Source organism: Ahaetulla prasina, chromosome 3 (assembly GCF_028640845.1).
Source record: "Ahaetulla prasina isolate Xishuangbanna chromosome 3, ASM2864084v1, whole genome shotgun sequence".
NCBI lineage: Eukaryota > Metazoa > Chordata > Lepidosauria > Squamata > Colubridae > Ahaetulla > Ahaetulla prasina.
Window position 1 is genome coordinate 116,326,985 of NC_080541.1, and position 17,551 is coordinate 116,344,535.

Genomic DNA, 17,551 nt, shown 5'->3' on the forward strand with positions numbered 1-17,551 from the left:
GCTATAGATGTAGCAGACTCAATGATGTTTTTGACTATTTGTTCATTTTGGTTCATAATGTTCATCTCTTCCAAATTTTGCAATAAGCGATTTGACTGATTAATCTCAAAATTCCTGTTCTCCACTAACAGTTTATCACTCTTATTTTTATTTTTTGTAATGTCTTTATCATTTTCACCTTTTAACCATCTATTTTCACTTTAGCTTGTACCATTCCATGGTTACTTCCAATGTTAAAACAACTGATGACAATTGCAGAATATGGTTTTATCACTTGACATGATATAGTTAATTTTGCTTGTCCCAGATGCTTCTATATCCATTTTCTGCTAGCTTTTTGTAAAATGAGTTCATTAAATAAAGTTCCTGTCCTTCAGCAAAATTTACTACTCTGTTGCCTCTATTATCTCTTTCACCACTTCTATACAGGCCGGTCGCTTTTTCTCCAGATATTGTTCTTCCTGTTCTTGCATTAAAGTTACTCATTAATATTTTGTATTGGCATTTTTCTTTGTGTTGAAGGCAGGCCACATCTTGATATAATTATGTGAAATTAAAATGAAAAGCACTTAAGGCAGCCCGTTAGCCTAAATTTATTATTTTTTAAAAAACAGTTCAGTATAACCATAATAAAAACTAGCTGAAGCCTTATTCACTTGTAAAGTTAAGGATTCAATTTTTTTCTGCGAACAAAAGAACTGTAAATGTGAATTTGTTAAAAAAATTGTCTGAATATTAAACTTTAAATAAGCATGCTGGATTTCTCTGCTAAAATCATGAAGATTGTAAAAATTATGAAATTGCAAATATTGAAAATGACTTTCAGTTTCATTAAACTTTGTGACAATAAATTCTACAATTGTATTCTTATTATGAGACATACCTGTCACTGATAGACACCAAAAAATCCTTGGGAGTGGATGAGAATAATTCATGATTAGCGATATCCAGCTGTTTTACTTGGATGGGTTCACACAATTCAACAACAAACCTTGAGGACAGATAAAAATTACATTATGAACTGCATGTTCAAAGCTATTTCTCAAAGAACAGGTAAAACTATTGACTGAGCCAATAACCATTTTATGGCAATTGATCCCAGAAATGTGCTTCAAATGATATGAAAAATTTCTCAGGTACATTGGTCATTGCTTTTCATACAAAGAAAGGATCAGCAATACAATAAAAATCACTGTGCAAAATAAGGCTTAATAATAATTTATCAATATAAGATTATCTTGGGGATATTTTAACTGCCATACCGCTTTCTTCATTCTCTTCACTGCCAAATATATCAAGGAGATGCATGTGTTCTACAAAGAGTATTCATACTTTCAAATAAAATCTTTTTTCTCTCATAAAAGTCATTATGGGACTGCAGAGCTTTTGACTGCAAGAAGTCAAAAAGTAGCACTGAATAGGTACTTTAATGAAGAATTCTGAATAAAGATAAAGCCAGTTACAGCTTTCCCAAATCTTAACTATAGGGAATTTTAAATACTTGGATTGGAAAATAACACATTATATGGCATTCCCAAGCAGACTGCCTCATCACTGCCTCTTAGATTGAAAAACACCAGGATTATATGCTATTTTTTCCCAGCAAGATCACCCAAAGTGTGATATTGTCAGATGATAGGCCCCTCAAGTGGGATGGAGCTCCAATTCTTAAGAAGAATTGAGGAATTTTTGGAGCATTAACAATGTTAATGATGTGGCAAGATTAAAATGTTCTGATTTGTAACGCTCCTCTACTCCCAACCTGGCAACAGAGATTAAGGGAGAGGGAAAGTGGAGGGATGATTGGAATGTATGGGGAGCTGGAAGGGAGGTAAGGAATTTATGTGAGCCATTTGAAGGCTGGGAAAATCCCTACACTTCAAGGTTGCCTGATAGGAACCTTTCGAGAGGCGCAGACTGTTTCCCAAAACAAAATGATTGAACTGGATTGGTGGACAATGGACATGGGGTGGCCCGGGGAGGAAAAAAAGGGAATTTTAACTATGCTGCCTTTTGCACCAAAACCTCAGAATCGACTTTGCTTCTTACTATATCTATATGGATCTCATCAGTAAAATTATACTCTTGGTAAAATAATGTCCCAGATGGGTTTGTTTGTTTGTTTGTTTTGCTGCATATGCCAATGGGACAGTTGACATTAAGCCAGTTCTCCTAGTACTAGCCACCTGGACCTCACCAGGAGGCCAACAACCTGAGATGTCAACAGCAGAAAAGGAATCAGAGGAAAAGAAGAAACCAGGAGAACTCCCAGCCCAAGAGGCTCTGGCAATGTTACAAGCTGGAGCAGGGAAGCAACCAGTGGGCAAACACCCCATACAGAAGGCTGAGAAGCTTAAGCAGCAGCCAATGAGCACAAGAGAATGAGCAAAGGGTGCCCTGTATCAGGGAGTCAAGACCTGCTGGGCGACGAATATGGACAAGGCGGCAGAAGCTGAAGACCTCTTAAGTGTTCTCGGGGATAAATGTGGTCCAAGAGAGCAAGTGGAAGGTGAGGCAGCCAGCCAAATGGAACACGCCCACTGAATGGAAGCTCCCAGTCACCACCTCCAGCCCATTAATGGTGCAGGTGAGGGAGAAGCTTGGCAGCTTGGAGATTCAAACGGCTGCATTGCCTGGGACCACGGCAGTAGAAACCAGGGCAGGATGAGTGAAGTCACTAGTGGCATCAACTAGCCCATTTCCCTCTTTCTTGGAGCCGATGGTGCCAACTCTAACATGTGCGCTGGACCCCTGCGCAAGGGGCGACAACAGCTAAATCTGCCACCCTGCCCCCAGCATGACAGCAAGCAGTCCCAGCAACTCCAGTGTCAGCTGGGATCCCTCCTGATGGGAACGGTAGGGCTGCTGCCTGGGTATGTCCTGGTGCAAGAACAGCCACCCACAGATGGTCTGCTTTGATAAGTGTCCAGACAACCTGGCCCACTTCCTGTCCCAAGTATGGCACCATGTGGAGCATTTCAGAGGTAAATACCCAGACAACACAGCCTGGGTCTATGCCTTTGCAGTTAATTTGGAAGGGAGCACTTCAGGGTGGCTGATGTTCCTAAATGGTAGTGAGGCTCCAAAGCTGAACAGCCTGGATGTCTTCATGCAGATCCTACGAGAGTGGTTTGAGGATTCCATGGTAGTGTTCTGACCTAGGTTTCCTTAGAAAGTATAAAGCACAATCTTAGTCCTGGCAAAACCTCTTTTATTGACATGGCTGTGAATTATTGTCATTCACAGTCCACAAACAGGCTTCACAAACAGTCTTTCAGGGGAATGTTTATAAACAACCACCTTATCTCCCTTGAAATGCTGCCAAAGAATTAATTGCCAAATGCAGGGCAAGGCCAAACTTGGCACAGAGTCAAACAGAACTTTTCAAAGCTTGAACCATCTATAAGAACTAATTGCTTCCTGCAAAAGCTCACATCCCGTTTGCTCCTTTTATGCCTTATAGGAAGGGCCAATAATCTCCAAGCCTTACTCCCAAGTCGATCCTGTTTTCTTAATTGTTCTTGTCTTCTGGCAGCTCTGTGCATGCGCGCATTGGGAACAGGCTCCTGCTATTCTTTTGCGTCACTAACGTCAGACTCCGGAGGCTCCAGAGGCAGCACATAACTAACAGATGGCCTTGGCCCCCTCTGTCTCCAATGCAGAGCCCTCATCCAAGCTTTCCCCAGCCCCCAGGACTGGCTCAAGTTCTTCCCCAACCTCCTCACTGTCTGACTCTGTTGCCAGCTCTTCTGACCACCAGTGGCCAGGTGGCTTGACGTGCAGAAGCCCGCATCTGCACCCTGAAACCAAGGTAAGCAGCCAGTGATGGAGTACATCCAAGATTTCTACAGCCTGGCTGGCCACCTGAGAGATTGCTCCAAGCGCATGCTGGTTTACCAGTTCCTAGAGGGACTAAACAAGGAGCTATATGAGTTCTGGTGACACAGTGGTTAGAATGCAGGACTGCAAGCTACTTCTGCTGACTGCTTACAATTTGACAACTTGAATCTCACCAGGCTCAAGGTTAACTCATCCTTCCATCCTTCCGAGGTCGGTAAAATTAGGACCCATACTGTTGGGGACAACAATATGACTCGGTAAACCGCTTAGAGAGGGCTACAAAACACTGTGAAGCGGTATTTAAGTATCACAGCTGTCTACCCTGAGGGATGCCATGCAATTTGTGGGCATGGTACAGAGTGGCCACTTAACTAGAAATCGATTTCATGGAGTACTGCAATCACACTGCGCAAGAAAACCACCTTCACAGAATACCTAAGAAGTGATCAGTCCCTAGAGGAGGCAGGGGGGCTGTGCCCATGGTCAGGGGAAAACCTTACTAAACCCCAGGAGCTTGCTTCCGCTGTGGAAAAGAGGGCCATTGAGCAGCCAAGTGTCTCACACCGTGACCCACATCCGCTCCTCCACCTCCAAACCAGCCCAAGAGAACCCCCCCCCCAATGAAGCTGAAGAAGGTGTGCATGGGACAGGTGGTCAGGGAATTCTCAGTCCAGCAAGGAGGAGGGAACTCTGATCCCCACCAGAATGGGTCCAGTCTTCTACGAGTGAAAAGTTGACGCAAGATGACCCAATGGTAAGTGGCACCATCATCCCTATGATGGCCAGGATGGAGATTTTGGTGTTCTCCTTGGGAGTAAAGGGGGGTTCTCATTACCCTATTGGACTCAGCGTGCATGAGGTGTTTGATTTGCCCCCAGAGAGCAGAAAGGCTAGGGATGAGGCTGAGAAACCTGAGACTATGGCATCTTCCCAGTTAGTTGGCTCAATAACCGGCAGAGTGCAAGCGACCTGCCTGACTGGTAAAGATCAAAGCTGGAACCCACGTATTGACTATTCACTTCATTGTAGTCCCTGGGATGACCAAAGCCATGGTCCTGGGGTTAACATGGTGGAAAAAGTGGAACCTGGATGTGAACTGGGGTGAAGACAAGTAGCGGGTGTGAAGGAAAGCCACTGACCAGCAGGGACTAGTGAAAGGGTCAAGAACCAGTCATGCGCCTACAGCTAGGGTAGTGAAAGCAGAAATCACTAATACATAAAAGGGAGGTGATGAGTTAGAGTCACTGATTCTATGGCAATACCACAACATAGCGAAGGTGTTTAGCAAAAAGGAATCAGACTGTGCAATTGAGATCATGCCAGGAGTCAAGTTACCTAAACCAAAAATGTACTTGATAACACGCAGGGAGCTGCATGAAAGAGCTATGGGCGTTTATATACAAGAACCTGGCGAGGGGGTTCATTCAGCTGGCAAAGTCAAGGATGGCTGCCCCTGTGCTCTTCAAGGAGAAGGATGGGTCTTGGGGAGACAGCGAAGAACGGGGGCACAGGCTGGTGTGAACAGGGAAGTCGCAAATTCCCTGGAGTGCCGGTATTTGCTTTCGACCCAGCAGCTGAGGAAGATAGCCATTAGGACCTGTCAAAAACCAGAGCAGCCACAAGGAAGGAGGAAAGAAAAAGAGCGAGGCGATTATCTGGGTGAGAAACGGAAATCTTGAAAACAAGATTCTTTTTATATTTTCATCTCTCAAACTTTAAAAAGATTTTTGAAAAGTTATGGCAAAGAGGAGAGGGGAGGCAGATAAATAAGACTACCTCCCAGTTCCAGAACAGCGGCGGTAAAGCATAAGCCAGAAATAAAAACTAACTAAAAACTAATCACAGTAAATTTAAAGCAAACTTAATGGATTGAAAGCAGATTGGACAAAGAGACTTTGTATGGCTAATGAATCGTTAGACATTGCTATTTAAATTTAAATTTCAGCTTTGAAAGTTTAAAGTGGAAAGAAAAAAGACTTTTAAATAAGTGGCACTGCCATCTAGCGGCAATAGAGAAGACAAACAAAAGCGACCTTGGACATTGTTTTGGAAAGTGGCAAGAAGTTGATGATAAGAAGTGGTCATGTGATTTTGTAACAGGAGGAGGAGGAAAAGAAGAACGAAAGTTTTTATAAACTATCTGGATACGAAGTTGCTTATTTTGCTTTTTGCTTTTTTCTCTTCCCTTCTCCTGTCAGAAGACTTTGGAATACTGATTTTTTTTTCCTGGCTTTTTCCTTTGGGATTAAAAAAATTTTTCTCTTCTTTTTCGGGGTGTTTGTGTGATTGGTATAATTTTTATTTTTACTTTTGGATTTTTTTTTCCTCTTTTTTTCATTTTTATTTTTTCTCCTTGCAATTTTTTCTTTTTCAAGAAGATACTTTATATTTTTTCTACATATGCTGAGTGATTAGATACTTTGAAAACTTGAGATTTTGGAACTTTGAAACTGGTGATTTTTTTATTTTTGCCCCGATTTGGCTTTTTTCTTTCTTTTTTCTCTTCTTTTCCTTTTTTAAGTCTTTTTTCCTTCACTTCATTTTTTTTTTTTTTTTGTGGTTGTTGGTTAGCTTTGGATATTTTTAGATAAACATAAGTGGATTAAGGTCTCAAGAACCTGAAGAGTTGGAGGGTTTCAAGAGTAGTTTTGGAAGTTGAATTTGGAATTTAAACAAAGAAATAGTTGAAACTTGAGAATTGAACTATTTGGATTACAAATTGAGTGTGGTGAGTTGAAGAGACAAGATGGATAAGGGAAAGAAAGCAACACAACATTTATCATCACCATCAATATCAACGAAGACAACAGAATCGACATTACAACAAGAGAAAATTAATATGGATTTTAAAAATATGTTACAGAATCTTAAGATGAAGATCTTAAGAAAGGACTAGAAAAAATGGAAAGAATGGAGGCAGAATTGAAAAAAGTTAAAGAGTTAATAGGAAAAAATGAACAACGATTGCAACTAATGGAAGAAAAAGCAGAGGTAACGCAGAAAAAAATGGAAGAGATGGATTGTAGACTCACAAACACTGATAAAAACCAGGAAAAAACAATTATAACCCTCGAAATGGACAAGGCTGATTTTTATTTAAGATTCCAAAATATTGAGGAGGAAAAGGGAGAAAATCTACCAGAGAAGATAGCAGAGATATTAGCAGTAGTGATAGAAGAAAGTAAAGAAATAATTTTAAATGGAATTGATGAGACGTATAGAGCGTATACAAGATATGAGATGACAAATAATTTACCCAGAGAAATTCATGTCAGATTTACAAAGAAAACTTTGAGAACAGAGATATTGCAAATGATGAGAAATACAATGATAAAACACAAAGGGAGAGAAGTGGTGGCACTGAAACAAATCTCAAGAAGAGTGAGAGACCTGAGACGAGAATACCAATTTCTCACAAAATGTCTGATAAAAAGAGGGATAAATTTCAAATGGCTGATTCCAGAAGGAATGTTGGTAAATTGGCAAGAGCAAAAATTCAGATTAGATTCAATAGAAAAGGCAGAGAGATTTTATGAACAACATATAGGTCTTCAAGAACAAGAGAGACTGAGAGAAGAAAGGAGAGATGGATAACAAGAGGGAAAGAAAGAGCAGTCAAGGGAGATGACTAAAGAACAAGAAGAGAAAGTGATAAGAGAAGGAGCTCGACCAAAAGAAATTGGAGAACAAAGAGAGATAAGAGTGACTAGATCAACAGCACAAGTAAATAAATAAGAAATGGAGGAAGAAATTAAAGCAATATCTTTGAATATAAACGCACTAAATTCGGCAATAAAAAGAAGGAAAATGTTTAACAAATTAGAAAAGCTAAAATTAGAAATTATATGTTTACAAGAAGTTCATATTAGAAAACAACAACAAAAAACCTTTGGAAAGAACAAAATTAGGGAAGTTCTATACAACATTGGTCTCTCAAAGTAAAAGAGGTGTGGCATTTTATATCAAAAGGACAATTCAATCCAAACAAATATTTGAAGATGAGGAGGGAAGAGTATTAATGGTAGAAATTGTAATGAACTATAAAAAAATATTACTTGTAGGAATATATGCTCCGAATAATAATCAAGAAGAATTTTATGCAAAATTACATAGAAAAATATTAGAATATGAATATGAAAATATTTGTATAATGGGGGATAATAATGCAATAGTGGATAATGAACTGGACTATAAATCTATAAAAATGAGTAAAAAACCAAAGAAAATACTCCCGAAAACATTCTACACAATGGTAGATGAATTAACTCTACAAGATGCTTGGAGAAAGAGAAATTTAAAAGAAAGGCAATATACATTTTATTCAAATAGGCATATGTCATGGTCAAGAATAGATATGAGGTGGATGTCTACAGATTTAATACCATATGATGGTATGGAAAGGCCAAAGAAAAAGAATGAGATGGACATTAAATCAAAGCTTATTAAATGAAAAAAACTTTATACAATTCATGGAAAAAGAACTGACATTTTTTTTCAAATAGAATAGAAAAGAAGATACATCATTGCAAAATCTATGGGAGACCAGTAAAGCATATCTAAGGGGTTTGGCAATGACTTATGCAGGGAAAAGAAATAAACAGAATAAACAAATACAAAGGGAAATGGAGGAAGAGTGTAAAGAAATTAGAGAAAGCCTTACAAAAAAATCCAAAAGATAAAAAAATAAAAAACTTAATGGACTTGAAAAAACACAATTTGAATCTAACTGAAAATGAAGATTTGGCAAGAAAAATAAAATCAACAAAGCAAAAAAAAATTTTGAAAACACAAATAAATCAGGAAGGTGGTTGGCATACAAAATGAAAAAAGAAAAAGAAAAGAAATTAATACCACAACTATTAGATCAAGAGGGAAAGAGATGTTATCAAAATGAGGAAAAGAAAAAAATAATTGAGGAATATTACAAGAAACTATACCAACAAGAGCAGATATCAGAAGGGAAAATAGAACAATTAGAAAAAGCAAAGATCCCTAAAATACCAGAGGAATTCAAAAAAGCACTAGATGAAAGAATACCAATGATGGAATTGATAGAGGGAATTAAAAGACAGAAAAATGGAAAAACCCTGGGGCCAGATGGATTACCAGCAGAATTGTATCAAGAATTGCAAGATGTATTAAGTGATAAAATGCTACAAGTATTCAATGATTTACTAATAGAAGCCAAGGAACCCAAGTCATGGATGAAGGCATATATAACTCTTATACCAAAGGAAGACTCAGACCTGCAACAAATAATTATAGACCAATTTCTTTATTAAATGCAGATTATAAAATATTTGCATCAATTATGGAGGAAAGACTGAAGAGGTTGTTTCCTACCCAAAAGACAAATTAGAGATAATATACGAATCATATTGGATACATTGGAATATTACGAAGCGCATCCAGAAAAATAAATGGCATTGTTATTTTTAGATGCATAGAGCATTTGATAATGTGAATTGGGAATTTATGACTACACAATTACAAAAGATGGATTTTGGGGATAGATTTGTAAACATGGTTAAGACTATATATAAAGATTATATATATATATAAAGATAAAGGCAAAGGTAATAATAAATGGCGAAATGACAGAAAAAGTAGATATCAGAAAAGGAACTAGACAAGGATGTCTGTTATCTCCATTGTTATTTATCTTGACGTTAGAGGTTTTAAATAGAAAAATAAGACAAGATAAAGAAATAAAAGGAATGAAAATTAAAAAAGAAGAATACAAGCTACAAGCATTTGCGGATGATTTAGTATTCATTATGGAAGAACCAATGGAAACGGGTTTAAACTAATGCAACAAATAGAGGAATATGGAGAGGTAGCAGGATTGAAAATAAATAAAGATAAAACTAAAATTATAGTCAAAAATATGAGAGAAAAACAAAAGAAGCAACTAATGCAGAACTTATATATTCAAATAGTGAAGAAAGTGAGATATCTGGGCATTCAATTAACTTCAAGATGTATTACATTGAAGGAAGATAATTACTATAAATTGAGGAATCAAATTGAAATAGATTTGGAAAAATGGAAAAATCTGCAACTATTGTTAATGGGAAGAATAGCGTTAATTAGAATGAATGCACTGGATAATTTTGTTCTTCTTTCAAACAATTCCGATAAAATTGGAGAAGGAATATTTTGAGACTTTGAACAAGATGATGTAGAAATATATATGGCAAGGGAAAAAAGCAAGAATTACAACGGAATTACAACGGAACTACATCCACATGGAGGGAAGTATGCAGTGGAGTACCCCAAGGCTCTGTTTTAGGCCCAGTACTCTTCAACATCTTCATCAATGACTTGGACGAGGGGATAGATGGGGAACTCATCAAATTTGCAGATGACACCAAGCTGGCAGGAATAGCCAACACTCCAGAAGATAGGCTGAAGTTACAGAAAGATCTTGACAGACTTGAACATTGGGCGCTATCTAACAAAATGAAATTCAACAATGAAAAAAGTAAGGTTCTACATTTAGGCCAAAAAAACAAAATGCACCAGTACCGTATATGTGGTACCTTGCTCAATAGTAGTACCTGTGAGAGGGATCTTGGAGTCCTAGTGGATAACCATCTAGATATGAGCCAGCAGTGTGCAGCAGCTGTTAAAAAAGCCAACACAGTTCTGGGCTGCATAAACAGAGGGATAGAATCAAGATCACGTGAAGTGCTAGTACCACTTTATAATGCCTTGGTAAGGCCACACTTGGAATATTGCATCCAGTTTTGGTCGCCACGATGTAAAAAAGATGTTGAGACTCTAGAAAGAGTGCAGAGAAGAGCAACAAAGATGATTAGGGACTGGAGGATAAAACATATGAAGAACGGTTGCAGGAACTGGGTATGTCTAGTTTAACAAAAGAAGGACTAGGGAGACATGATAGCAGTGTTCCAATATCTCAGGGGCTGCCACAGAGAAGTGGGAGTTGGGCTGTTCTCCAGAGCACCTGAGGGTAGAACAAGAAGCAATGGGTGGAAACTGATCAAGGAAAGAAGCAACTTAGAACTAAGGAGAAATTTCCTGACAGTTAGAACAATTAATAAGTGGAACGACTTGCCTTCAGAAGTTGTGAATGCTCCAACACTGGAAATTTTTAAGAAAATGTTGGATAACCATCTGACTGAGATGGTGTAGGGTTTCCTGCCTGGGCAGGGGGTTGGACTAGAAGGCCTCCAAGGTCCCTTCCAACTCTGATGTTATGTTATGTTAATATTAAACTGCTTCAAGATTCTAAGACTAGAGGAGGATTTGGCCTACCAAACTGGGAACTCTATCACCAAGCAGTGATGTTAACCTGGTTAAAGAATGGATTTTATTGAGAAATACAAGACTATTGACTTTGGAAGGACATGATTTGCAACTAGGTTGGCATGCTTTCTTATGGTATGGCAAAAATAGGATACATGGATACTTTCAGAGACATTGTGTAAGAAATGGCTTGTTAACAATATGGGAGAGTGAAAGAAAAACACTACATGGAAATACCAATGTGGCTTTCAACAATAGAAGCGTTGACGCAACCAAATATGATTAATATGAACAATATTGTATGTTATAAAGACATTCTAACTGAGAAGGGAGAGTTAAAACAGAAGCAAGAATTAGAAAAACAAGGGATTGAGACTGATTGGTATACAAAATTGCAAATACAATCAAGATATGATAAAAGACTTGAAACAATATGGTTTTAATTTGGGGGAATCAGAGTTGGATCAGATACTGACTGGAAAGGATGAAAAAATGATTAAAAAATTGTATAATTACTTATTGCAAGTTAGACTAGAAGATGAAGAAGTAAAAGAAACAATGATAACATGGGCAAAAAGTTTTGGTTATGCAATAGAATTAGAGAAATGGCAACAACTATGGGAAAGGAATTATAAATTGACAATGGCAACGGCATATAAGGAAAACCTATATAAAATGTTTAAAGATAAATCAGCTAAATGTTGGAAATGCTCGAATTTGCCGGGGTCATATTATCGTATGTGGTGGACATATATAGAAGCAAAAAAATATTGTTTTAGAATACAGACATGGTTAAAGGAAATGCTACACAAATCTATAGAATTAAAGCCAGAAATTTTCTTATTGGGTATTTTGCCAGAAAGAAGAAATGTATTTAATTATTCATGTAATAACAGCAGCAAGACTTGTATTTGCGCAAAATTGGAAGTTAGAGAGAATCCCATCAGAAGGTGAAGTAATAAAAAAGATCTTAGATTGTGCAGAAATGAATAGATTAACTTTAAGAATAAAAGATAAAGAGAAATCATTGTATTTCAAGACATGGGAAAGATTTTATGTATGGTTAGAAAAGAGAAAGAAATAAAAGTCAATAAACAGATAAACAATGTTAATAAATGGAAAAGAAATGAGAAAAATGGTAATTAAGAAATAGACACACAGTTATTGCCAAAATAGATGGAAAAGGGGGAGAGGGGGATGAAGAAGAGAAGATTATAGATATAAATGTACAACCATGAAATGATGGATTGGGTAAAATAGAAAATAAATCAAAAAGAAAGTATATATTATCAGAAGATTGGAGTTGCTCGGATACCAAACAAGGGAAATAATATACAAGAAGAAAGAAAGAAAGAGGAATAGAAGGTAAGATAGAAGAGGTGAAGGAGAGAGAGGGATGGAAGAAAGGAGAAGGAAAGGAAGATAAATTAGGGAATAAGAGTAGAAGAGAAGGTGAGAAAGGAGGGAAAGAGAAGAGGCGTGGGGGAGAGCAAAGGGAAGTAGGTATGAGGAAGGAGAGAAGGAGGAAGAAGGTAGGAAAGGAGAAGGAGGGAGGGACAAGAGAAGAAGGTGGTTTGTTGTAAGACGAAGGGAAAGAAAGGGTAGAAGAGCAACTCCAAAGGTAATTAAAAAGTTTTATTTTTTGCTTTCTTTAGAGAGAATATGTATGATTATTTATGAATGAGAAAATGTACATTTATAATACAGTCATGGCCAAAAGTGTTAGTACCCCAGAAATTTTTCCAGAAAATCAAGTATTTCTCACAGAAAAGTATTGCAGTAACACATATTTTGCTATACACATGTTTATTCCCTTTTGTATTGAAACAAAACCAAAAAAAAGGCAGGGAAAAAAGCAAATTGGACATAATGTCACACAAAACTCCAAAAATGGGCTGGACAAAATTATTGGCACCCTTAACTTAATATTTGGTTGCACACCCTTTGGAAAAAATAACTGAAATCAGTCACTTCCTATAACCATCAATAAGCTTCTTACACCTCTCACCCGGAATTTTGGACCACTCTTCCTTTGCAAACTGCTCCAGGTCTCTCTTATTGGAAGGGCGCCTTTTCCCAACAGCAATTTTAAGATCTCTCCACAGGTGTTCAATGGGATTTAGATCTGGACTCATTGCTGGCCACTTCAGAACTCTCCAGCGCTTTGTTATCATCCATTTCTGGGTGCTTTTTGATCATATGTTTGGGGTCATTGTCCTGCTGGAAGACCCAAGATCTTGGACGCAAACCCAGCTTTCTGACACTGGGCTCTACAGTGCGACCCAAAATCCTTTGGTAATCCTCAGATTTCATGATGCCTTGCACACAGTCAAGGCACCCAGTGCCAGAAGCAGAAAAACAACCCCAAAACATTATTGAACCTCCACCAAATTTCATTGTAGGTACTGTGTTCTTTTCTTTGTAGGCCTCATTCCGTTTTCGGTAAACAGTAGAATGATGTGCTTTACCAAAAGGCTGCTTGCTGGAATGCCAAACCGGTCCAGGTTTCTCAAATTTGCACCACTGGAGTTGGAGAGTTTGGGGCGCCACCCCCCTGCTTTCCTTGCTTGCCAAAAGGACTCCTTAAAAATTGCAAGAGGGGTTTCCAAACAAACCTGCTTTTCAGCTCCGTCATGTTTCTCCCTGCAGCTCAAGATGCTCTTCTTTCACTGGAGAAATGGAAAAGCTGGGTTGCAAATGGAAGAAGTATGCAGGAAAACCCAGAAACTTTGTGGGGCTAAAAAAAAGGAAAATCATCCTTTCAAACTTCACAAGATCTTATTTTATTCTTGCGAGAAGTTGGACGGTCTGATTTTACTTTTTTTTTAGCCCCATTTATGTTTTTTTGTTTTTTTTTTTGGTTTCCCTGCACATTTCTTCGGTTTGCAACCCAGCTTTTCCATTTCTCCAGTGAAAGAAGAACATCTTGAACTGCAGGGAGAAATGCCACGAAGCTGGAAAGCAGGTTTGTTTGAAAACTCTCTTGCAATTTTTAAGGAGTTGATTTTGGCCAGCAAGGGAAGTGTGCCAAGATTTCCAGCTTTGCAATTGCAGAATTTATGAAACCCGGGTGGGCTCGGTATTCCAGTAAGCAGCAGGGCAGGGCCACACCTGCTTGTGAGAGAGTCTGGGGCTCATCAGGGAAAGACAGAGTCTGGCCCAGCACTTCTCCGCCTACCTGACAAGGTCAAGGCCATGCAGGAGACGAGCCTGGGAAGCATGGGTCTATCAGGCATGACACCAAAGGAGCATGCTTGCCAAAAGGGTGGGGAGAGAGAGAGGGTGGGGCTCAGCAGGGAGAGAGAGGGTGGGGCTCAGCAGGGAAGGATAGAGGCCAGCCCAACGCTTCTCCACCTTGCTGGACAAGGGCTCTGACACCCAAGGCTGAGCAGGAGGTGAGCCTAGCAGCACGGGGTTTTCAAATGTGGAGCCAGAAATTAGTGATTGGAGACTGGGTGAGGAGGAAGGGCCCAAGCAGCTTGGGACCCCAAGGTGTGGGAATAGCAGCATGGGATATCTCAGTGCGTGGGCGGAGGCCTTAGGTGGCTGAATGCAGTTGTCTTTTCCCTGCACTAGGCTCCCAATGGCTTTCCCCTCCATGAGATACCTTATGTAAACTTCATGACCCATGCATTCGATTAGCGAATGTGTGGGCAAAAGCAGGGAGTTTTCATTTTACATGATTCACTCCAATTAATCCTCAGGTTACAAATTCAATTGGAAGGCTCCATTACATTAGTCACTTGAGGACTACCTGCATAACTATTATTGTTGGGGAGAATTATTGTGATAAAGAGGAATACTTTGCCTAGAATCATGTTTTTGATTCAGACAACATCCGTTTCGGCAAATGAAGAAACATTTAAAATGTGGCAAAACATACATTTGTTTAGTGAGGGGAAAAGCCATGAGTTAAATATAAGATGTTACAAGTTGCAAAGGAAAGAGGAGGACTCGGTTTACATGATTTGAAACTTGAGGTCTTCACAGAAGACCTCAAAAGCCCCTTACAGCTCTATTCTGATTGATTGATTTGATAATATAGATCAGTGCCGGCGAACCTATGGCACTGATAGGTTCTGGCGTGCAAAACCATCCGGCGAAGAATGCGCGGCCTTGCTGGCTATTCTGTGTTCTTGTAATCACACACGTGCCGATTAGCTGGCCATCACACGCGCAGGAGCGGCAAAATCCAGAAGAGCGGTGTTCCGTTGCGTCTGTGAAGGCCGGCACCCGAACTTCCGGGTTGACGTCATGAGCATGCATGATGTCCAGCTGTTCATCAGGCGCACGTCCATGCTGGTATCCGGGTGTTTGGGTGCCGGGTTGCGCATGCGTGATGGACCACTGTTCTTCCAGGTACTGACACTCCCATGCGCACGAAGGCCAGCAGGGACCTGCATACCTCGCGGAATGGTTTCATGTGCCATGTCCGGCACCTAGGCTGCCACGCAGTGACGTCAAAGGTTTGCCATCACTGATATAGATGATGGAGAAATGGCAGTGGCCCCGGCAGTGGATAGGAAACCAAAGGGCAAGAAAGCAGGAAAAAATGATAAGGACAAAACGCTTGTGGGCAGGGAGAAAAGGGATAAACTTTCAAGGCAGGGAAGTTTAAGAATAAAGTACCGCCAAGAAAACAACCTGAGATTTCCAACAAAATATAAGTACATATTACTTCATACAAGAACTCTTACAAATTCTTACATTTTTAAAATCTCTTAATTCCTTTTTTTTAAAATACTTTTTAAAAATTTTTTTCAATTTTTCAATTCTTTATTCAAATTTTAATCTTTTTTCCTTAAATATTTTTAATTTTAAATAGTTTTCATTTTAAATCATTTTAATTTTTAAAAAAATTCAATTCTTTATAAAAAATTTCAATTATTTTAATTTTTTCAATTTCTTTTTTCAACTAAATATTTGAAAAAAAGTTTATTTTAATTCTTTAGAAATTTTTACATTCCTAATGATCCAAGATGACAAAAACAAAAAGAATCATGAAAAACAGACAGATACTTAAAACAGAGAACATAGTCATGAATTTTACAAGACAGAGAACAAAAGGCCGAGAACTCTTGTAAACTATCATAAGCATACACTTCAGGGAAAATATTTTATTTTTAGATTATTATTTTTTTACAAACAAAAAGTCATGAAAATAGACACTGATGATATAGTGACTTGCAAAATGTGTCATTATGTTTCAGCTTATGCCCACAGAAGACCCAAACTATGTATGTATTAAATGTAAACTATATGAATTACGAGAAGAAAAAGTAAAGGGTCTCGGCAATTCTAGTCACTCTGAAACTCAATGAACAAAGTGAGAAAACCCAACCTAAACAAGAAGACTGCGCCAAAATAAAACACAATAGGGAGCAAGGAGCTTCTTTAAAAAAAGACCCCACATATGAACATAGAAAAGCAAACCGATACACCCAGCCTACATATGTACCTAAAGAGGAAGACCAACAGAAACATGTCTCTTTTAGAAGAAAACAAAACCGAAGAATAAGGCTCCTACTATTTATCCTATCCCACACCAATAAAGCCCCTCTGGAACTGAGCAATCGGTTTCATAGCCTCCCCCTGGAAGAAAAAATACAAACACTCACAAAAGAGCAATCATCAATAATTTTTAAAAGAAGCACAACCTAGCATACATGTGAAAGGAAGAAAAGTATTCCAGACTTCCTTAGGAAAGAAAGGCAAATATTGGTGATTCAATTCTTAGGGGAACAGAAACTATAGTCTGCAGACCAGCAGTCAATCTAGGAAGGTATATTGTCTCCCTGGTGCAAAAATCTAAGATATAACTGAGTACCTTACTAAAACAATCAACACCACAGATTACTACCCCTTTCTTCTCTTACACATGGGGATCAATGACACAACAATGAATCTAAAACAAAAACAAGAGATTACAAACAGCTACAGAAGAAAGTTAAAGAATTAGGAGTACAAGTGGTGTTTTCATCTATATTTGCAACAAAAGGCCAAAATCCAATGAGGGAGCAAAGGGACAGGGGTTGCTCCTCTGCCTTGGTCCTATTAGATCTCTCAGCGGCTTTTGATACCATCGACCATGGTATCCTGCTGCGCCGGTTGGAGGGATTGGGAGTGGGGGGCACCGTTTATCGGTGGTTCTCCTCCTATCTCTCTGACCGGTCGCAGATGGTGTTGACAGGGGGGCAGAGGTCGTCCTCGAGGCGCCTCACATGTGGGGTGCCTCAGGGGTCGATTCTCTTGCCTACCCTGTTCAACATCTATATGAAGCCGCTGGGTGAGGTCATCAGTGGTTTCGGGGTGAGTTATCATCTGTACGCTGATGATACTCAGCTGTACTTTTCCACCCCGGACCACCCCAACGAAGCGGTCGAAGTGCTGTCCCGGTGCCTGGAAGCCGTACGGGTCTGGATGGGGAGAAACAGACTCA

General features: G+C 39.0%; 1 protein-coding gene across 3 annotated transcripts in view; it reads right to left on the reverse strand.

The window, feature by feature from the left end:
* Positions 1–17,551, reverse strand: part of SUCO (SUN domain containing ossification factor) — a 261,150-nt gene that overhangs the window by 147,900 nt on the left and 95,699 nt on the right. For all 3 annotated transcript variants that reach the window (XM_058175843.1, XM_058175842.1, XM_058175844.1), the window contains one exon: positions 884–991. In XM_058175843.1, coding sequence (XP_058031826.1) covers positions 884–991 — 108 coding nt within the window. The remainder of the gene's footprint in view (positions 1–883; positions 992–17,551) is intronic.